Source organism: Molossus molossus, unplaced genomic scaffold (genome assembly GCF_014108415.1).
Source record: "Molossus molossus isolate mMolMol1 unplaced genomic scaffold, mMolMol1.p scaffold_m16_p_1, whole genome shotgun sequence".
NCBI classification, from domain to species: Eukaryota; Metazoa; Chordata; class Mammalia; order Chiroptera; family Molossidae; genus Molossus; species Molossus molossus.
This window is the reverse complement of record NW_023425344.1, coordinates 111,051,048-111,075,089: the sequence shown is the minus strand read 5'-3', so window position 1 is coordinate 111,075,089 and position 24,042 is coordinate 111,051,048. Positions and strand designations below refer to the sequence as shown.

The following is a 24,042-nucleotide window of genomic DNA, read 5'->3' as shown; positions in this document are numbered from 1 at the left end:
CCCCTCTCTGTCTCTCTCTCTCTTCCTCCCACTCTATCTGAACAAAAAATGGAAAAATGTCCTTTCAGGTGAGGATTAGAAAAAAAAAAAAAAAAGAAAGAAATAATAACAATTTTACACAAACTCTTCCAGAATAGCCACCCCCCCCAAAAAATATATATTTGTAAAAGAATAGAATTGGAGGATTCACACTGTCTTATTTCAAGTCTTATTATAAAGTTACATTAATCAAGATAGTCTGGTATTGGCATGAAAACAAATACATCAATGGGACAGAAAAGAGATCTCACAAATAAGTAAACCCAAATATAAATCAGTTGATTTTCAACATGGGTGCCAAAGCAGTATAATGGGACAAGTCTCTTCAACAAATTCTACTTTAACAAGTGAATACAAGATAAGAATTTTGACTTTTACCCCACACCATAAACACACACAAAAATGTAACTCAAAATATCTCATAAAACTAAATGTTACGAGCTAAGCTATAACCTTCTAGAAGAAAATCTCAGTGATCATGGGTTTGGCCAAGATTTAAAAAAATTGTTTTCATTGATCTTAGAGAGAGGAAGGGAGGGAGGAAGAGAGAGAGAAAGAGAGAGAGAGGGAGAGAAACATCAACCAGTTGCTTCCCGTACACACCCCGACCAGGGACTGAACCCACAAACCTGGCTATGTGTGCTGACCGGGAATCAACCCAGACACCCTTTGGTGTACCAGACGATGCTCCAACTGAGCTACACTGGCCGGGGTGAAGATTTCTTAAAGTTGACACACACAAAATTTAAAAATTAATAAACTAGACTTTAGCAAAATGTAAAACTTGTCCTATTCAAAAGACACTATTAAGAAAATGAAAAGACACACCACAGACTAAGAGAAAATAGTTGCAAAACATATATCTGACAAAAGACTTGTATCTAGAATATATAATGACCTCATATAATTCAACCATAATTAGATAATCCAATTAAATGTGGTCAAAATATATGAACAGACGCTTCACCAAAAAAAATGCTGAAAAGCAAATGAACATATCAAATACAATCATAAGGGAAATTAAAATTAAAATTGTGAGACACACTATATACCCAAATGTCTAAAATTTAAAAAGCCCGACCATATCATTGGAAGTTACAAAACAGTCGCAGGGATGTAAAGTATAGCACATATAAATCTTATTATAGTCAACAATATTGTAATCACTATGTATGGCGTCAGGTGGATACTAGACTTACAACGAAGATCACTTCGTAAATTATATAAACATCTCACCACTATGCTGTATGCCTGAAACTAATATACTGCTATACTGAATGTCATCTGTAATTGAAAATTAAAAACATTTTTTAAATTAAAAAATGTGACTGACCATACCAAATTTTATGAAAGATATGTGGCAATTGCATCTGGTACACTGCTGACAGAAACATGAGATGTTACCAACACTTTGGAAAACAGCTGGCAGTTTATTTTAAAAAGTTAGGCATGTATTGACCACATGCCCCAGCCATTCCAGTACTAGATCGGTGCACCAAAGAAATGAAAATATATGTCCACACAAACACTTGTACATGAATGTTCATGACAGCTGTATTTGTAACAGCCAAAACCTGGAGACAACTAAAATGTACATCAACAGGTGAATGGATAAACAAAGTGTGGTGCATCCATATGATAGAATTCTACTCAGCAGATAAAAATAAACTGTTGATATACAAACAACATGAATAAATCTTATGTTGAGTGAAAGCAGCACAAGAAAACATTTTGGGGTAGTGGATACGTAGATTGTTTATTGTAAAGATGGTTTTGTGGGTGTACACGTGGCGTTAGAGCCAGACAGATGTGAGTTTGATGCTAGTTCCGCTCTTATAATGTAACTTACCAAAGTCACTTGTCCATTTGAGTCTCAGCTTCTATATTTGTGTGGTAGTAAGACTATTTTATGTATGGATAAGAATATGTGTGTCCAAGACTTGCTCTATTAAACACGATGACAGACACAAAGCAGCCGCATGGTACTGGCACAGCATAAACCTTCATTTCCACAGTGTGTGTTTTCTTCCCTTCTCATCGTATTGTATCTCCTCGCTTCTGTAACATACCTCCTTAGCACTACTGTTTTTCTGCCAGAGAATGTCTGTCTTATCCTCTTAAAACACAGAAAATTAATTTTGATATTGTTTTAGAATTTTCTCTTTTTTCAAACTAACATACGTTATTCCCTTTGATCTTACTTTATTTATTTTTGCCTCAGATTGAGGGTTGAGTTCATCGTTAGGCTCTTTGTTCATGGCATATTCTGTAGCCATTGTCCCTACAAGGCCCTTTTCTCGTGTTATTGATTAATTTTTCCCCTTTATCCCTAAAACCACGCCCCCTGCTCTCTCCTAAATGGGCACTCTTCTAGTGTTTAATACATGTCCTTGAATGTGTATATGCATGTATGCGTACATGTATGTATGTATCGGCTTTAAAGTATTTGAGTGGCATTGTACTATGGCTCTTATTTTCCACTTTGTGCTATATTTTAAGAATCTCTGCTAGCTGTTTTGCATACATCCAGTAAATAGCTTCTGCCGCCATTATTCCATACTATATACTCATCAAATTAACTCATTAATTCCCTTAGAGATAGATACTTGTGCACTCAAATTCCTGCTACCACAAACAATAATGAAATAAATATCCTAATATTCATTTCCTTGTGGACCTTTACAAGAAGTTCTCTGGGGCATGTGTCCAACAGGTGGGATTGCTGGGCCACAGGACAGACAGGCAATTAATCAGACTGACTCAGTCCTTCCAGAAGACTTTCTAAAACAGTTGAATTGGTTTAAACTTCCACTAGCATTTGGAATTAATGAACTTACTAAGTCTTGCCACTATAATAGAATACCTCCTTTTAATTTTTATTTCTCAGCTACTAGTAAGCTTGAGTACCACTCTCTATCTTATTAGCTACTTAATATTTCCCTTTGCAGACCCCATTCTAATTCTTGGTTCATTTGTATATTGAGATTCCTGTCTTTTACTTCTTGATTTGCAGTTCCTAGGAATGTTTCTATATTAATGTCATTCATTTTACACGTTGATGAAAGCTATTCCAGTCTGTCACCAGCCTATTCACTTTAAGGTGCTGTTCAATGACTAGACATCTACAGCCACAGACATCATTTCTTCACTGAATTTGTAAAACATTATTTTGGGGTTATATTTAAAAAGTACAGCCCCTCACTAACATTACTTTTATTATAGTTTACCTTTTAATTCATCTTTGATCTATCTGGAGTCCATTGTGCAATGTAGGAATGTTTCTCCTTATCGTGAACTAATGTTTCAATACCATCTGCTAAAGAGTTTCCCCTTCTCCATTATGTGAGCAATGCATCTTTATCATATACCATTCACCTTTTTTTATTAAAAGCAGAATGATCTTGGAAGAGATGACCCAGATAAAAGACAATGGACAAGAGGAACGTTCCTGCCCATACTTCTTCAAAAGGGTGATGGTGACTCTCCACCCTTTAAAGCCCCAGCAAACAGGCAACTCTGAACTCATCCAGCAGCTCCAAATGAATTTTTTAAAAAATCAAGAATAAATAGTCTCATTATGTCAAATGCTTCAGATATTTTGTGCGAATTTCTGCAATTCCTTTGGCGTTTAGTAGCACAGCAGTGTGTTTTCATGCCGTGTTATGCAGATGAAATGTTTTGTAAGTCTCCTTGTGCAGTAGCCATTTAGGATGTGAACAGAGTTGTTATCCACAAAATTTTCCAATTTCCCAGATTCCTGAGATTCATGGAGTGACTTAGGGTACCTGACATGATAAAGTATTTAACTGGTAAATTTTTTGTAAGCAGGGGAAAAAAATCTAGCCTGAAACAAGTCTGATTTATGGTTTAATTCAGTATTCTATACATAGAAAGTCCTCAAAAAAAAAAGTCCTTGGCTGATTACCTGGCTGAGAGCCCACATATTTACTGGGTTGGAATTTACATGCAGAATGAAATCTTCTTTCATGAAAGTCACAATCTATTTGCCTTTGCCTTTTTTTAGGAGGGAAAAACACCAGAGACTTCAAGGACCAGTCCATTAGGTGAAACGTAAATCTATGCGATTATTTATGGAGTCCTTCCCAGAGACCAAACCGCACTGCGCGCTGCATGCTTCGGTGACTATTTCTGCCTTTCCTTTGGATTTGGATGGAAATCCTTTTAGAATCTTGTTATTCGGTTACATTGCCCAGTGATGCTGCCCAACAAGCAGAAAATAGAATCAAGCAAACCAGTATTTCCCTTAGAAAGGGGTGGCATGGGTTTTAGGAGCCAGAGTCTGAACTAAAGGTTTAGTACTCTCTAACACCAGTGCTCAGACTTTCTTTTATGTATATATATATATATACACATACAAATATATAAAATACATAAATTTTTTCTTTATTGATTTTAAAGAGAGAGGAAGGGAGAGGGAGAGAGAGAAACATCGATGAGAGAGAACACCGATTGGCTGCCTCCTGCATGCCCCCCACTGGGGATCGGGCCCACAACCTGGGCATGTGCCCTGACTGGGAATTGAACTGGTGACCTCTTGGTGCCTGGGTCGACACTCAACCAATGAGCCACACTGGCTGGGCCAGCGCTCAGACTTTCTGTTTTCAATGCCCATGGGTGTACTTGAAGTTTAAGAGCAGAAGATCAAACTCAACCCATCTCACAACATTTAAACAATGCTCATTATATCCAGAGATTTCTTGAGAGTTTCACAGTCAGACCTGGTGGTAGTTCATCTATAAATCTACAAGATGGAGTGCAGTTTTTCTTTTTGTTTTGATCTTAGTGAAAAAAAACCTGTAATAATTCACCAGGACAGAAAAAAAAAAAAAGAATTGTGACTTATGATTTATAATTCTCATAAGCTGAGATTGTTACATTATAAAAATTCATGTCCTATTTTAATTTAGAAAAATTTTTAAAATTTTGTTTAGGAACAGAAGGACCCGATTGGCATGTCACAGTGGAACAGGTGAAAGGTCATCCTCTGCCAGGGAGGAGATGTCATGATGTGAATGAGGCCATCCACTCCCTTTATGTCTCCACAACCCACTGACTGCACCAGAGAGAGTGGAGAGAGTCCTCTCGCGACAGAGAACTGCGAGGTGTTGAGACTGCACAGCAGCTATCAACCCACTTGGGAAACAGACAAAAGATACACGTGTTCCTGTTGACTAAAGACTTCTGGCTCATGTGGATCTAGCCGGGATTGTTGTATAATTTCAACATGCGTTTAGGATGACGATACAAATGTTAAATAAGAAACCAACTTTAGTTGTGCTCATGTGGATAGGTCTACAATTTTCTCCACAACTTAAGATTTTGTTGTCTACTGAACTTCTTCTGGAACATGGGTTTCATCGGGACATTGCTCCTTAGTCTCATACCATTTTGAACATTTCTGAAATCCTGATCAGTGACATTGAAGATTTTGTTTTGATAGTCTAGAGAAGATTTTCAAAGTTAAAATGGGAAGTTATATGGGAAAGACTTAAGTAAGCTCCAAATGTCCTAATCACATGTAATTTTTATTAAAATAACTAATAAAGTCTCCATATTGTACATTTAATCACTTATTTGAGTATATTCTATTACTTTTACTCATCCATTATCTAGTTCAAATACCATCAAAGAGAAAGTTTAAGTTCTTATTCACCAGAAAATATATATATTTTTTATCCTCACCTGAGGACATTTTTCCATTTTTTGTTCAGATAGAGTAGGAGAGAGAGAGAGAGAGAAACATCGACATGAAAGAGACACATCGAGAGGCTGCCACCCGCACGACCCAACCAGCCGGGGACAAACTGCAACTGAGGTATGTGCCCTTAGCGGGAACCGAACCTGGGTCTCTCTGGACCACAGGCTGACGCTCTAACCACTGAGCCAAACTGGCCAGGGCACCAGAAGATATTTTGAAAGAAATATTTTACTAACTGTTAAATGTTGGAATTCTCTGATCTGTTTTTAATAGTCCATTGCTAGTAACATGATGGAGACATTACCAATACTGCTAGCAGATTTTTAAAAGCTAATTAAACACATTAGAAGCAACAAAAATCAGCCACTTATTCATCACCAGAAAAAGAAAGATAATTGAATTAGACTGTATGCAACTAAAAGCTTGTTTCTTTTGGAAAATATTTACATGTGAACTTTTAACCAATTTATGGACATAATAGGTTTCATTTGCTCTAGAAGGACAAATGAAAATGTGAACTGAAAATAGAATAAAAGAATGCCAACTACAATCAAATTAAAGATGTACTTTATCAAAATAACCAATTTACAGCAGAGTATTTTTAAAAGTGAACAGTTAGTGAAACAATAATCTGGCTAAGGTAAGAATTTAGAATTAGAGTTGACGTTAATTCGGCGTGCTGCCCACCCAGCCTATTTCACTTACCTTGCAATAGTACAGAGACACGCAGGAAAGTATGCACATAATTGTTATAGGCACCAGAAACTGCAGAAAGGTGTTATCAGCTCAGACAGCCCCTGAGCTGGAGAGACAAGGCTGTTCCCTCCTTGGTTCTTGTCAGTCTCGTAGGAAGGAATTAAAATGAGCGGCCCAGACAATTGCGTTGTGGTAAAGCCAATTTATTAAAGTAAAGCGAGTAAATGTATTAAAGAAGCAAGACAAGCAAATCTATAAGTCTGGCTTATGAAGCGCAGATGGACTTTCTAGCTAGTCTGAGAAGTGCTGCCTGGTAGAACACTGGCTTTTTATATATTTTTTGTCTACAGATTTTTAAATTCCTCTGCCAGGTATCTTGGTATATATGGACTCTCAAGGTCTCCCTTTTATTCTGTTATGGCTTTCCCAGAATTTATGAGAAGCACCTGGCAATTTTAGCTTTAACGAGCCCTGAGACTGTTGGCTTCTCTGTTTAAACAATGAGATAAAATCTCCCTCTTCTCTCCTCCTTTCCCAAAGTGGACGACTTCTCTGTTTAGTGGGTGAGATAAATCTCTCCCTTCTTTCCTCCTGCTCCTTCCCCTACCCCCTCCTGCCTTGGCAGTTCCAGGGTGATCCGCACGATGTATTGTCTGGTGGGGAGAAAAGGCATTAACACTCTCCTCCGGGCCTGCAGTATGTGGTGAGTGAGGAGAGCTATCAGTCATTTGTGCTCAAGGTAAGGTTTGGCTGCCAATTGGCTGCAAGCTGTCTAAACTGTTTGGCTTTGTTTAATTTTCTTGTCTCAGTTTCCCTATTCCTCCTGCCCTGGAATTTTCTTCGCTTCTCACTACCCTGTAACATAACTACTCAAGTCAAATAACTTATTCAGTAGATGCAGGGATGATATATATATATATATATATATATATATATATATATATTTGTTTCTTTTCTTTGCCTAATCTTTTTACCTTTTTCAGCTAGCCCTGCAACCCCCCCAAAATGATCAATATTAACAGGTATAATGTAAGGGAGTAGTTTGAAAATGCTAATAGTCAATATCTATGCTAGCTTCATTATAGATTGATATTTAATTGATTAGTCTTCTTTCTCCTGTGAACACATACCTTTCCTTATGAGAATTAAGTGTTCGTGTCTGACTCCTCAAAGCTCTCCTATAAAAGCTGTCAGGGTGGTATTATCCCCATTTCACAGATGTGGGCCCAAACCGGCACCCCATAGTTTATATCCTACCCTCATGTGGCAGATTTTTGGGCAAAGACCATGACCGACCTTCAAATGAGCTAGTTTTGATGAATCAGAATCAAGGGGACCACTTTTTCTCCTATCATATTCCCTCGACCTAGAATTCGCTTCATTTGGAAAAATTCACTCATGTAGGTTTAATTCAGAAATCACCTCTTCTTGGGAATAGATTCCACTGGAGTAGATGCCATTATTCCCTCCTCTGTTCCTCATAATTCTTTATTCATCACTGTTGTGATAACATTTATCATACCATATCACAGCTGATGACATGTGCGTCTGCTTCCTCCTGCAGAACTTAGTCATCTTTGTATCCCTCTCACAGAGCTTGTCACAAGGTTAGCATGAAGTAGCTACTCAATATTTTTTAAAAATAAATTGAATAAGTGAGCCCACAGACAAGTGAACAGGTAAGAAGTAGTGGATATTGCAACCATTCATATCCTTTAAGTAGATCCTGTCAGTGAGCGAGGAAAAGGCTTAAGAGTAAGGCAGGAAGTTAATATAAAAAGTGATTTTTAAAATGTAGATAAAGGAGCTCTGACCGGTGTGGCTTAATGATTAGAGCATCAGCCCACGCACCGAAGGTCACTGGTTTGATTCCTGATCAAGGGTACTCACCTGGGTTGCAAGTTCGATCCCTGTCCCTAGTTGGGATACATTTGGGAGGCAACCAATTGATGTGTCTCTCTCACATAGATGTTTCTCTCTCTCTCCTTCCCTCCCTCCCTCCCTCCACTCTCTCTGATGGAAAAAATATCTTTGAGTGAGGATTAACAAAAAATAAAATGTAGATAACGGAGAAAAAGAATTGACCTAAAATGCAACCAATGCAACTCATCACAGTGAATGACACAGTGAATATAGTCAGAAGCAGGCACATTACCATACAAAGAGAAGGATGTCATTCCCGAATAGCCCAAGGTTTCTTGTTTAAGCACATAATTCTCTTATATGCACTCTTTAAGACAGGAGGAGAGATGAGAAGGATGTTATTGATAATACAGAGGCCTGCCAGAGAAAGAACCTCAGTGAGTACTGGCAATAAGGAGTTCTCCCCAGAAAGGGTCTCCAAGACAGCACACCTTTTATTCTCAGTCTGGTGAGGGTGGAAACGTTACAATTATCAACAAGGAAACAGACTTTGAGTCCCTGCCTCAGGCAAATACTTTGCCAAGAGTTTTCATAGATTTTCACATTTTTCTAACACGAGTTAGACATCCTGGTCCCCATTTCACAGGCAGAGAAACTGAAGATCAGAACAAGTGAGGCTGCACACTTAGTGGGGAGCTTTGATCAAACTAAGTTTGGGGCTCCTCCTATTATACCCTACAACCACCAGTTTTTGTGTTCGGAAACATCGTTACTCACCTATAGGGTTACACTAACACTATCCCCACGTGAAGTCCCTTTGCTTAGGATGCTTCGCATTGGCTGAACTGTAATTTGAGGATTCCTTTCACGTGAAGCTGGAGAATTTGGCTGTACTCTTTGGGCATCTCGTGGAAACCGCGTTTCGGTAAGTTGTTGTCGTAGTAGTGATGGCTGACAGGCGTGTCCTGTGTGGTTTTCGAGAACGGCCAGAATCCGTACAGCTTCACGTTCTCACACAGTTCCACAGCCACGCTCGCGATCATCAGGCCGGAGGACAGGCGATACTCTGTGACACCTTTAGTTCTCCAGAAGAGGGCAAGATTCTTCAGGTACTTGGGATGGAAATATACAGCCTTTTGTCTTGCATTAGACTCTTTCAGTGTGTTGTACACGTTAAAAGAGGCACCGGTATTGACCCTGAAGGAAAACGCTGGCAGAAGAAGGAATGTGTCTCCATAGGCTGCAATGTCCTCCAGAAATACTGCTTTCTTTTCCTTTAAGTTCCTGTATCTGCCAAATTTTAAAAAAACAACAACAATAATAATAACAATAATAATCAAAGTAGTGGTTTTGGTAACACAGGCTAAATTTACCTCTGGTCAGAACAACTGAACCATGCATATCACTGCGTATATAAAAGACAAACCAGAGACACAGAGAAAACTCACAGTAAGTATCTTATAAATATCAAGGGCTAGGCCTTAATCTCTCTCTATTGGCATTTCTAGGATTTTATTTTTACTTTCTTGCTGGACACACATTTTTTATATTCTTTGATCTTCAATCTCAATAGTTTTTTTCTAAGTTGCTTTTTGATGCTGAAACACCTTCTAAATTTATAAAGATGAAATGTTTTTCTCAAACATCAGACATTCTTAAACTATCTATACATTTAGAAAAATTCATTGAACTGTACTCTTGTGATTTGTACACCTTTTGTACATATGTGATTATAAAATAAGTTTCCTTTAGAAAACCTAAAAATACACACAAACATATACTTTTTAAATTTCCTCTAATGTGTTGGGATAGCTCTCTACATGTTTAATTTAAATAATAATCACAACTGTGTGTATTTTGAAAGTAAGCTTTTGGAATACAGATGCAATATTTTACATTATTTAAAAAAATATTAGAACTAGTTGAGGGGTGCATTCTATTAATAACTATTATTATTATTATTATTTTTTTTTATCCTCACCCGAGGACATTTTTCCATTTTTTGTTCAGGTAGAGTGGGAGGGAGAGAGAGGAACAGAGAGAGAGAGAAACATCGATGTGAAAGGAACACATCGAGTGGCTGCCACCCGCATGACCGACCAGGGCCGGGGACAAACTGCAATCGAGGTACGTGCCCTTAGCGGGAACCGAACCCGGGTCTCTCAGGGCCGCAGGCCGACGCTCTAACCGCTGAGCCAAACCGGCCAGGGCTATTAATAACTATTATTAATCACTTTTGATTAAAATAATACAGTAAAAGTATGTACACAATTTGCATTAACCAACCAACATTTCATGGTAGTGACATGTGGAAAATGAAACATGGGAATTATTCTTTAGTAATATACTATCCAAAGTGAAGATCAAGTTTTGCCAGGTTCTTCTAAGCTTGTGCTCTGAAGTTGCCAAATAGATTAGGGTTTTTTTTTTTTCAAGAAAGTACTACCAAGGTAAAAGAGTAACCCTAAAATTCCAAAAGAAAATTGAAAAGAGTAACTTCACTATTATAAAAAAAGATAAAGAGATAGTAAGTTTTTATTTGATGCGCAACATTTAGTTTATAACATTACAAGTCTGACGGGTCATAATCTCTTATGAGCCACAACCTTGACAGAAATTCAAAAATTACAAATACATTCTTGTATATTTCCCCACAAAGCCATTCCGGCTGTATTGCAAGTCAGTCTCAGCAATAAGATTGGTGCTCAGACTCAGAAACATGCTAAATGATGAACAAATGTTCTTGAGCTGTGATGTAAATTGGATGTACTTACTTTAGTCTTATGATACTGGGATTTACGGTCACAAGGTTGGTTTTACTGCCAACATCTTTACTAAGATTTCCTGTTGTTGGGGGGAGGTTACACCTGAAGTTTGGAAGAGAATTATTTTCAAAATACAACTTAAAAAATAAAGTACATACATACAAATACATACATATGTGATCACCGTCATTTTTTTCATTTTTATTGAATTTATTGGGGTGGCACTTGTTAACAAAATTATATAGGTTTCGGGTGCACACTTCCACAGCACATTTGCACACTTTACTTTGTGTTCACCACCAGAAGTCATGTCTCTGTCCATCACCATTTGTCCCCCTATACCATCCTCCACCTCCCCCCATTAACATTTTATTGAGAAAATCATTGCTGTTAAGAGTTCCTCAGAATTTATCTGATTTTTATTTAAAACTAATAAGTACTGAACTCTTAGTTGATTCAACATTGCATAAAATATACAAATTTGATCAATGATTTCAACATTGGTTGAAACCTTTATATGTAACAAAACTAGAAATGACAATTAAACCTTGCCTAGCTTTTGAAGAGTTCACACTCGTCTTATTAAAATTATTATTTATATTTATCATCACCAATTTACAGATTTTAAAACACTGAGGAATTGTGATGAAGGTTATAGAGTCTGCTAGAACAAAGATTATATATATTTTTTAAAAACTAAAATCTCCTGATTCCCAAATGGACAGTTTTCTCACCAAATTATGCTGTTAATAACTAAAATCTTAATATTGTTATAATGATGTTTAGTACTCTTTTGAGTACTAATTTGTTTTCACATTGGAAAACGAATTAAAAATTGTCATTTTGAGTAATTATATTTCTGTCACAAGAAAAGGGAAAGTTGGTTATGACTCCCTAAGTATCGTTGACAGAATTTCAAATAGACCTAGTCTTTAAAACTATACATGTAAAAGGAGCATCTCTTCCTTTTCTTAAGGAAGTCTACTTAAAGTTCATGTGCTCTGAAGAATGAATGAAGTTGAAAATTCTGTTCCATGCTCTATTAAACATACAAACAAATGAAACATGTACTTCCCACCTTGATAAAAAAGATATATCTGAAAGTAATTAAATATAGCACTTTAGAGAAAACACTAATCATAGATAATAGACCAGAATTGACCTCAATAGTTGGCTTCCTGTAAACAAGTCTACTTTCTAGGACAGTCTCATATTCTGTTGAAGAATAAAAGGTCATTTCCATATACAGTAGTACCAAAGGAGACTGCTACAGGAAATACTGGGTGTTGTATATACACAGTAGTACAGGAAAGCCATTCGTCACCTTGGTTCCTTATACCAACTGATAGCTCCAATCTTTTAAAATGAAAAAAATAGTAATAATAAGCACTTTGCAGGTTGTTTTTATAAAATATGAACATGTACAGCCAAAATAATTACAGGCTTACAAAGTAAATACATTTTGATGACACCAGTGACGTCTAGCTCTCATTTTGCCTTTTGCTTTGTAAGGCAAACTTCAAAGGGAACTCTATATGCAGAAAGGTACCTACCATCAGCAAATGTAGACTCCAGAAATATATGCATTTATTTATTTATCTTTTTGTTAATTCTCACTCAAGGATATTTTTCCATTGATTTTCAGATAGAGTGAAAAGGAGGGAGGGACAGAGAGAGAGAGAAACATCAATGTGAGAGAGACACATCCATTGGTTGCCTCCTGCATGACCCCGACTGGGGCCAGGGATCAAACCTGAAACTCAGCCATGTGTCCTTGACTGGGAATTGAACCTGAGACCCTCGGTCTGCAGGCTGACACTCTAACAACTGAGCCAAACTGAGCAGGGCTATATGTATTTGTTTTGAAGTTATAAATTAAGTAGCTGTTGAGGTTAAAAAAAAGTTTTTTAAATAAACTTGTATTTTCTATATGTGCATAAAGTCAATTGGATATTTAGGCATGATACCACAGCTGTTTAGGGGAATTTTAAGTTTCTAAAAAGTCTATTACAAGAAGAATTATTTACCTTCATGATGGCTTTTTAGTAACCAACGGCTAAATCATTCAGGTATTGGCCCCTTTAACATTCATCATGAGGAACACACCCAATAATTGTTGTTCTGTCATTACCTTCAGCATAAACATTTTAAATGAGATTAAGGTGAGGAAGGACCTACAGATCAATTTCTTTTTTATTTGCTAAAAAGGGCAGCATTGAATAGATAAGGATCAAAGGATCTTCTCTGATGTATAAAATCAGTATTCTTGAAATAGGAAGAAAGAGATTTCAATTTACCTTTTTACAAGGTGCAGTTGTGGCTCAGTTGGTTGGGCACTGTGCTGTGCATTGAAATGTTGCCGGTTTGATTCCTGACCAGGGTACATGCCTGGGTTGCAGGTTCAATCTCTGGTGGGTGGTGTGCAGGAGACAGCCAATCGATGTTTTGCTCTCCCCTAAATGTTTCTCTCTCTCTCCCTTGCCTCTCCTCTCTCTGTAAAAATCAATTAAAAAAATATTTTAAAGGTGCATTTCAACTGCAATCCATTCTCAGAGAGATGAATCACTTTTCCTTCATACTCTGAAAGAAGAGATGCCCTGTAATGTGGCTTATGAGTACAAGCACACATGGAAACCACTTTTGTTTCTATTTTTGCAAGCTAGCTGGTGTTGAGATATAAACATTTAAAAGTAACATAATTTAGAAGCTGCACAAATTTTTTACATTTCAAGTCAGAGGAGCCACAATATCCTTAAGACAATGAAGGCTCTGACAAGTCCTGCAGTGCTGGTCCTCTTGCACCATGATTTCACCCAGAGCTTCTAAAAAGTAAATGATCACGGAACATTTTCATCCATCTGGTATCCACAGTCAGAGGAACTAATGACCCATTTAACACTGCAGGAAAGCCTACCAAAATAATTTGTAGACTTAAAAAGCACAGCTCAAAGGTCAAACTTGATAGTTGATCTTCACACCGACCCTGTAAAATATCCAACTGGTTTTTGGTTCACAGAAACCAGCTGATTTTCTTACCTAAAAACAAAGTCAGATTTGTCTATTTCAGCTCCACAGAGAGACGTATTCAGAATCCCCCCATTTCCAACCACGGCACACTGATTGTAAGGGCGCTCCACCAAGGGCTGCGACTAGCAGGGAAAAGGAAAAACCACCATGACATAGTTTTACTTTTAGAACCATAAGCATCATCAGTTTAATTCAAGTAGCTTAATGTTCACACATGCTAAGGAAAACACACACACACACACACACACACACACACACACACACACACAATAAAACAAGAAACAGAGAAGTAGCAATACCATAACACGTAGATCAACTTATGACTTAAATAAAAAGTCCTCTAAACTTATTATTTCTCTGGAAAGAAACACACAGCATATCACATAATGTAATAATTCAAAACATAATATATTTGTATACAACATGTAATATAATGCAGTTTACATCACATGATTAGATCAAATGAGAACGGCAAAATCCCACATTGTGCCTTACCAACAGGAACGATTTCAGCAAAAGAGAGAGAGGAGAGCAATTGGAAAGTGGTATAATATCCTCTTTGCTGAGAAATAAAATTAATAGCTAATTTAGCAAAATTTCCCGTGCTTCTTAAATAGTTAGACCTTCAGGCTCAGTGGTGGTAGGAGACTTATGCCTGCCATGTCTGCAAATGCCCAGCCATGGCATTTCAGGGAGGCCTCCCCACTCTGTGGGGGCATATTTCAAATTAATTTCCCAGCCCTGAATCTTTTAATTTTTCCCAAGGACCCAACTTGCCTACCCGCAAAGACTCCCACTTTCTCTCAGTCCTCCCCAGTCTGAAACATAACTTTTCACTCCAACACTACACTTTTCCTTTGCTGGTCGCTTTGCCTGGAGGAATGGAGTAACCTTGACCAACAGCAAGGGCGCCAGCTCATATTCCACAGTGACAGGGTCCCGAGGAACCTATTTTTCTCTTTAGAATTTGAGTCCTCAAGGCAGAGAGTATGTTTATTACTTTTCATTCTTCCTCGTCTTTCACTGCCGACCTAGCACAGTGCAGTGACTTTAAATCAGTGTCCCACCCTGCCCTGGCCGGTTTGGCTCAGCCGTTAGAGCGTCGGCCTGTGGACCAATGAGTCTCGGGTTCGATTCCGGTCAAGGGCATGTACCTTGGTTGAGGTTCATCCCCGGCCCTGGTCGGGGTCATGTGAGAGGCAACCAGTCGATGTGCCCTCTCACATCGATGTTTCTCTCTCTCACTCCCTCCCTCCCACTCTCTCTAATGATAGATGGGAAAATATCCTCGGTTGAGGAATAAGAAGAAAACTTAGTGTCCCAGCCTGGTGCGGCCCCAGCGTCGTGCTGAAGCCTACTTGTGAGGAGCTTGTGAGAGGCAATAGGTAAACATTCAGGAATTTTATGAGCGGATTGTTAAACCATTGGTAAATTAAAATTGACCACATTGGGGGTGTTTACATCGCTAAAATGAGCAAATGCTACAAGTCAGGGCACCTGACCCCCCAAATCCAGTTTTCCAGCAGTACCAGCGACACCCCGAGGCCAGTGTGGTCTGGGCCGCCCGGCAGACCCCAGAATCACTGTGACTGCCATCTGCTCCTGCTGGTGCCTCTGGGAGATGCCTGACAAGCAAAAGAACTTTCTTTCAGCACTTTTGGGTTTGTCTTTAAAAATTAAAAACCATAAAGTACTTATTATGCAAGGCTACCAAGTGCATAACTTACCAAGGCCTTTAATCCACACAACAACGGTACAAGCATTTTACAGATGGGAAGCGGAGGTGTGAGTTAAAACTACAAAGTGGCAGAGCTGGGATTCAAACCCAGGCAGTCTGTGCCAGAGTCCTTGCTCTTAACCCCTATACATTACACAGCTTCTCCCATCTGGTTCATAAAACATTAACTTAAGTACGCAACTTTTTTCTCTTTGTATCCGCAGTGCCTAGCAGATTGCCTGGCTCTTAAAGGAACGGTTCCCAAATACCTCAGGGAGTTTCAAGTCACTAAACTTCTGGCTCAAGGTATCTTCAGACAGCGTTTACTAACCACACAATAACTAATACAATAAATTCTGAATTTTATAGATAGGGTAGGATGCAAATAGGCTTTTTATGGCACAATAGAGAAGGTTACTGAGGGAAGCAGATTTCCAAGAAAGCAGTCAAAACAGTGTACCTTTTTCTCTGGCTTTTTGGTCAGCCAGGGGAGACCATCCATATGCTTTGGGATCTCAGTGTTCAGGAAGAATTTAAATAAGTTACAAACATCAGCATTCCCTAACATAAACCTCCTAAGAAAATGCAAATGCACACAACTCCAGTGTCTGCACACTGCTCACTCTGATTGAAAACCAAGTTGGTTTTCCTTTGCAAGTTACTTAGCAAAGTTTTTGGAGAAGGTGACTTCACCATGTTTCATCAAAAGCATCCACTGCGGTCTCTTGCTGTGTTGCCCAGCAGTTCTGAGCTGAGTGCAGCAGAGCAGAACTGAGCAGGGAGGACAAGGAGGACGCGCAGGAAGCGAGGTGGCGAAGAGGTCGGCACCCCCAGGAGCCACATCCACGGAACCCGGAATATTTAAGCAACACAGAAACTGCTGCCTAGCATTGCGGTTGTTACTGGATTAGCCTCAGAAATGTCCTGCCCCAGCTTTTAAAAATCAGTTACAAATTTGGAAAATAAATATCGTTAATTGCATGCAGAATTATCCAGCCTCTGTTAAGTTATTCTTTTCAAGGTGCTAATTAGAAGCAAAAAAATACCTGCTGCTTCTCTGTTCTGGTCAGTCTAAAGTGAGAAAAATACTAGCAAAAGTTGCATGGATGAAAGGGTTGCTCCTTGGGGAACTCTCCCGCCTTCCTTGACAGGGAATATAAATATTCTTTAATTATTGTCTTTCCAATTATTGGTAATTCAACGCACCGTGATGACATTTTAGAATGTTTTATGAGTTACGTTTTTGCCCCCCTTTTTTCTCCAAAAACGTGTAACATTTTTTATTGTTTCCTATTTATTTTCATTTATTCCCAGAAAAATAATCTTCCTTTGAATTGTAATAATTTTTTAAAAAATGAAGCAACTTATATGATGAACAATAAATTAGTTGTAAGAAGTCAAATGTTCAAAAAAGTTAATTGTAAGAAACTAATAGTCTATAGTTGGTAAATTACATATATAAAGTGATCTCATTTTGACCATATTGACTTGGCCTAATTGCTCTTAATCAAACAATTAAAAAAGATTCCTGAGAGTGTATGTTTCTAAGCAATGGGATATTGTTTATGACAAAAGTTTCTCCCAATTTTGAATTTATATTAAGGGACAGGTTTCCTCTTGTATTGATACTCTATCATTCATTATTCATTAGTTACTTTAACAAATATGTGATACGTGCATTTTGTACTAGGATCTGTTCTAGGAGACTGGGATACATCAGTAAACACAGGCAAAAATCTGTCTATGGGGGTTATGTCTATTGATCAAAAATTCTTACATATTTACTTCCCAAAGATTAACTGCATAAACCTACAGTGTGTGTGTGTGTGTGTGTGTGTGTGTGTGTGTGTGTGTGAAGGAACTGACTCGGTCACTACACTGACAATTGGAAGACTCTGATTGCAGGTGAAAAATGGTCATCCTCCTAAGCGCCAGTAATTACTGTGCAGAAAGCCCAAGTAGCTCATCTCGTTCAAGGATGAGTCATGAAGACTCAAGAAGTGGGAAGAGCTTATCATTTAAGACATAAACATCACCCCTGCAGAGCCACCATGCATTCGAAATTGCCTTTTTAAAATGGACTGCTATACATATCTTATACAACAGAGCATGGTCTTTTAATTAATGAACTCCTCCATTATTAAGAGTTATAACTGAAAGTGAGAGGAAATTCGCCTGGAACGATGACACAAATAAACCACAACAAATCTCTACTCACCACTGGAAACATATTAAAAATGTTCTTTCTAATTAGGATTGCATTTTTACTTTCCACCTCGTAAGTCATGTTAGTCCCAACTGGAGTATTATGTTGAGAAACAATGAAGTTTTGGACAGCATCACAACAGGAAGCAAGTTTCGCTCTGCAAAAAAATAAGAATAAAAGTGAGCCACGGAATAAGATTAAGAAACCAAAGATACAGGCTACCATGGGAAATGCAAAAGAGGATATTGCCACATTGACTTTCTGAAGGAAAGAAATCATTTACAAAGAAGACGTTTTTGTCTCATTTCATTCTAACTGGCCCTGCACGGTGAAATGGCAACTTGGTGGGTAAAATAGCAAAGAATGTCAACAGGCTTACTTATATGTAGGTAGGGACCCTCTCACAAATAGAAAATACTCATTAAGCCCAGCCAGTGTGGCTGAGTGGTTGAACATCAACCCATGCACCAACAGGACGTCGGTTCGATTCCCAGTCAGGGCACATGCCCAGGTTGTGGGCCCGATCCCCAGTGGGGGTCATGCAGGAGGTGGCCAATCGATGTTCTCTCTCATCAATGTTTCTATCTCTCTCTCCCTCTCCCTTTCTCTCTCTCTAAAATCAATAAAGAAAAAAATATTTTAAAAAATCAAAGCAGTCACCAAAGCAATATGCCATCATTTACTATGAGACAAATCCATGAAAAGATTCATTACAGTGATTTTTTTTTTCAAGCTCTAGAGGCATGATTCACAAATACAAATTGTATTTAAAGTGTAAAACTGTATGTTTTGATATTCATATAGATTATTAAATAATCACTACAATCAAGCTAACTAATATATCCATCACCTCACATAGTTATTATGTTTTATATATATATTTTTGTGAGCACTTAAGATCTTCCCTCTTAGCAAATTTCAAGTATTTCTAATTACAGTAACATTGCTATACATTAATACAGTGAATTTTTAAGTGAAGCAAATTTAAAGTTGCCATTCCTTATAGAAAGCCCAGAAAAAAATGTAACTCAGTACCAAGCTATATTTCAAATCTATTACTGTGGAGTGAAATATCATCATTAGAAAGAAAACCCAGAAAAAGTCCTTGTTGTGAGTTTGCCCCCACCTTCAGGCTTCATATTAGGTTTATTTACATAATCCTCCAGGGATGTAGATCCCACAGTATATCTTTTTTTTTTTTTGGTACGTGTCCCTAGCGGGATCCGAACCCAGGAATCTCTGGTCCGCAGGCTGACGCTCCAACCGCTGAGCCAAACTGGCCAGGGCTACATCTCTTGATAATTATCCTAGACTTGAATCAACCTTGAAGTCAAGAGATTCTTCCATTTGCACAACTGAACTAGTACTTCACTTAAATCCATTTCCCTTGTTAATTTTTCAGAGAATCTCCTCAGGAAAACACTTCATGTAATTGAAAACGGTAAGCAAGCAAAACTTGGCCTTTTCAGTCTTAAAGAGTTTTGTAGAATTTCCTCTTCTCTCAGATTTTCCTCGGAGGAGTGTTTTTTTTTTGTTGTTGTTGTTTCTTTGTAATTTTATTCATCTTGTTCCCCCTTAAGCCTTTACTCATTCTCCACTATTCAGTGGGCAGAGCTGACCATGGGCAGTGCTAACACCCTGAATTCATTCACTTTGTTATGGCTTTCTGGTATACCTGAAGGGTCTACTTTTGTATATGTTCCTACTGAATTTTGTCCCTTTATAAAAGTACAATGTTCTTATCTATCCTGGTCATTTTGAAATATAATCCAGGTTTCCTGAATTCCAATAATTCTCATTATATTTGTACCTTAAAATCAAGATTTTCAACAATACTTTTTATCAGTTCATTTAAAATAATACATTCTTCTTAACTGAATCTTATCACCTACTTATCATCCCTCTTTGTATTTCAGAATTTAAGAGATTAGCAAAAGAAAAAATACCTGAAAATGAAGTGATGTATAGTCAAAACATAATACTAAGTAATTTTTAATTATAAATTTAATCATAAGCATTCACATGACATATTGCAAGCTCAGGAATCCTTACGTGTTTTATGATTTCACTTACATGTGGAATCTAAGAAACAAAACAAATGAACAAATAAAATTGAAACAGACTCATAGATGCAGAGAACAGACTGGTGGTTGTCAGAGGGGAGGAGGTTGGGGTGGGTGAAAAAGTTAAAGGGACTAAGAAGTTCAAATTGATAGTCACAAAATAGTCACAGGAATGAAGAGTACAGCACAGGGAATATAGTCAATAATGTAATAAATATGCATGGGCTCAGGTGGGTACTTGAAATACTGGTGGAAATCACTTTGTAAAGTATGTGGTTGTCTAACCACCATGCTGTACATCTGAAACTAATACAGAATAATGTTGAATATAAACTACAATAAAAAAAACAAAAAACAAAAAAAACCTTATGTGTTTATAATTTTAAATGTCTCTTTTAGGCCCCATTTTGAGAAAAGATGATGGAATTAATTCTCATTTAGCTTTGACAAGTAATTTAATTTTTCTAATGATAGCCTGTGCTTAAAAGAATATTACATCACCAACCTCCCCCCCACCCTCCCACTAACCAGAATACCCTTCTGGTTTTTTAATATTAATATATTTTGTTCTGAAATTATATTTTTAACGTTGTATTATAACATTTTCAAATCTACAGGAAAGTTGAAAGAATTGAACAATGAGCACTTGAATAACCACCAGCTACACTGGACAATTAACTTTTTACTTTATTTGTCTTATTGTGTATTTATCCATCAGTCCATTATTGTAGTTATAACAATTCAAAGTAAATTGCAGGTGTCAGTACCCTTTACCCCTAAACACTTCAGCATGTATTTCATTATTTTGGAGTAAATTTTACATACAATAAAATCATAAGTGCGTTTGGTACATTCTGAGAGATGTATACACCCCTGTTATCCACTCCCCTATATCAAGATATAGGATATTACGAACCCCCAGATAATTCCCTCATATCCCTTCCTAATCTGTCTTCAGTCCTCCCTCACCTTGAGGCAACCACATTTGTGATTTTTTTTTTTACCAAAAATTAGTTTTGTCTGTTCTAGAATCTATATAAGCAGAATCATATAGTATGCATGCTTTTGAAAAAGACTTTTTCTCTTGGCGTAAATGTTTTGGCAATCCATGTCCGTTGCTGCATGTATCAGTAGCTGGCACCTCTGGGTTGCTAGAGTAGATTCCATGGCACAGGGTGCCAGAGCTCGGGGCTCCTATCCTCACACTTTTAGAGAAATCACTGTCCAAATCAAAGTTAAACACCTCGTCACTCATAATAACCTCTGAGGAAAAAATGGCAGAATAATGATCCAAACTGTTATTTCTGAAGCCTGCCTTGTTTCACTAACTAATGGGACTTTTTAAGCCTTTATATACAGTGGCAGAATTATAAATGTATGCTCTTTGTCACTTCCCAGCTCATCCATGTGGTAGGGACCCTGTAAGAACCAGTGTCCATATAACGCTGAGCTGCTTATAACAAACAAACAAAAATGGAATTTTATCTCTGCTATTCCATCTCCCATCATGCCCCCAAACAGTAAGTTCTGATCCTTGGTGATGAGATATGTTCACAGGGAAGGGCACGGTAATATTCACCCTCTGTGAAAAGAGCAGGAGACATTAAGAAATGAAGGACACGATATCAACTAGACGTGACGGTTACTTTTACGTCAGCTTGACTGGGCTGAGTCAATGCCCAGATAGCTGGTAAGACAATATTTGTGGGTGTGTCTATGAGGGTGTTTCTAGAAGAGATCAGCATTTGAATCAGCAGACTAAGTGAAGAAGATCTCCTCACCAACGCAGCGGGCATCATCCCATCCACTGAGGGACAAAAGGCAGAAGAGGGCAAATTTGCTCTCTGCTTGAGCTAGAACATCCATCTTCTCCTGTTCTTGGTCCCTGGTGCTCCTTGTTCTCAGACAAAGGCTTACCCCATTGGCCCTCCAGTTCTGGGACCTTCAAACTCACACTGGAACTTACAGCATCAGCTTTCCTGGGTCTCCAGCTTGTGGATGACAGATAATAAAACTTGCCTCCATAATTACATGAGTCAACCCCTTGTAATAAATCTCTTTCTGTGTGCTCATACATATCCACGAGGCTCTGTTTTCCCATAAAACCCCAACTAAGAGATATTGGTACGGAGAAGGGGGGTGTTGCTGCAACAAATACCTAAAACCGTGGAGGTGGCCTTGGGACTGGGTAATAGTAGAGATTGGAAGGGTTCTGTGCATGTGCTAGAAAAAGTCTAGATTGTCATGAAAAGAACTGTCAAGGTACTTCTGGTGAGACCTCAGAAAGAAAAGAAGACAGCTGTGGACAAAGCTTCCATCCTAAAGAGAACATTAGTGATCCTGATTGGAAAGAACATTGGTCGATACCTGGAGAGCGAGGGCCATTCTGATGAGGTCTCACACAATATGATGAACGTGTTATTGAACAGTAGAGAAAAGGCCATCCTTGTTATAAAGTGGCAAGAACTTGACTGAATTGTGTTACAATTCTAGTGTTTTATGGTGGAAGTTGTGAGCAATGAAACTGAATACTTAATTAAGGAGGTTTCTAAGGCAAATGTTGAGGAAGCAGCTTGGCTCCTCTTGACTGCGTACAGTAAAATGCAAGAAGAGGGAAGTGACTTGAAGAGACACCTATTAATAAAAAGGGAAGCAGAATTTAAAGATTTGTACATTCTCAGCCTATACATATGGCAAAAATGAGCAAGTATGCTCAGGAGAGAACACTACACATGGGACCAAGTTTACACTGGGTAAGGAGATTAAGGTGGGTGTGAACCCCGGATTTAATCAGCCACACCTGCAGGGAAAATGCCAGTTTGAACTGAAGAGGAACGAGATGGAAAGGAATGAAGGAAAGCTGTTGGAGTTCTTGGATCTTATAAGGATGGGATTATAAAGCGATTTGGCTACCAACGTGCTCTGTTGTTGAAGACAAGGGAAGAATGATCACAAAGGTGATTCAGAGATCAACAGGGCTGCCTTCTCAGTTACAGAAGGGGAGACCTGCTTTCAATGGGCCCCAGGGCCTCAGCCCAAAGCCTTGAGGGCAGGGCCCCCGAAGACACGGGGAAGGGAATGCCCGGCCGGCTGCAGGGCAGGACCATCACCATAGGGTCTGGAGGGCAGAGCACGGAGCCACAGAAGATTATCTTGAGAACTGGCATCTCGTGGAGTTTGCTTTACTACGTTTTGGACGTGCTTGGGGTCTGTCAATCTTCCTCCTTTCCAATTTCTCCCTTAGGTGTGGGAATGTCTATCCTATGCCTGTCCCCCACTATATTTTGGAAGCACATAAAGTGCTTGCTTTCACAGGCTGACAGCTGGAGAGGACTTTGCCTCAGGATGAATGTACCCAAAGGCTCGCAGACGCCTGATCTGCATGATATTTAGATGAGATTTTGGACTTTCAACTTTGGAATTGGCGCTGGAACAAATTTAAGACTTTGGGGCTGATGGGATGGAATGAATGTGTTTTTATTGTGTGAGAAGGAACTTATTTTGGTGGCGGGGGTGGCAAGGGCAGAATGTCATGGACTACACATCTGTGTCCTTCCTAGATTCATATGTTGACACCCTACTTACTATGTGATGGGGCTTTAGGAGGTGATTGGAATTAGATGAGGTCATGAGGTGGGGTCCTCATGAATGGGATTAGTGCCCTTTTAACAGTCACAAGAGAGCATGCTCCCTCTTTCTGCCACTAAGGACACACAGAGAAGGCTGCCATCGGCGACCCGGAAGAGGGTTCTCACCAACACCCAGCCAAGCTGCCACCCTGATCTCCCACGTCCGCCTCCAGAACTGTGAGAAGCACATTTCTCTTGTTTATTAGCCACCCAATCCATGGTACTTTGTACTCGCAACTAGAACTGAGACACTGGAAGACATGCTGTGACCACGACATCTAAAGTGTCTGTAACGTGTAGTTTCACATTCCACAGTAG

At 38.6% G+C, this 24,042-nt stretch overlaps 1 protein-coding gene across 1 annotated transcript in view; it reads right to left on the bottom strand.

Moving 5' to 3' along the window:
• Nucleotides 1–9,138: 9,138 nt before the first annotated feature.
• ST8SIA6 (ST8 alpha-N-acetyl-neuraminide alpha-2,8-sialyltransferase 6) overlaps nucleotides 9,139–24,042 on the bottom strand; it is a 134,090-nt gene continuing 119,186 nt past the window's right edge. Inside the window, exons 5-8 of the mRNA XM_036243883.1 lie at nucleotides 18,045–18,189; nucleotides 14,119–14,231; nucleotides 11,092–11,184; nucleotides 9,139–9,607 (exon numbers count right to left, since the gene is read on the bottom strand). Coding sequence (XP_036099776.1) covers nucleotides 9,139–9,607; nucleotides 11,092–11,184; nucleotides 14,119–14,231; nucleotides 18,045–18,189 — 820 coding nt within the window. The remainder of the gene's footprint in view (nucleotides 9,608–11,091; nucleotides 11,185–14,118; nucleotides 14,232–18,044; nucleotides 18,190–24,042) is intronic.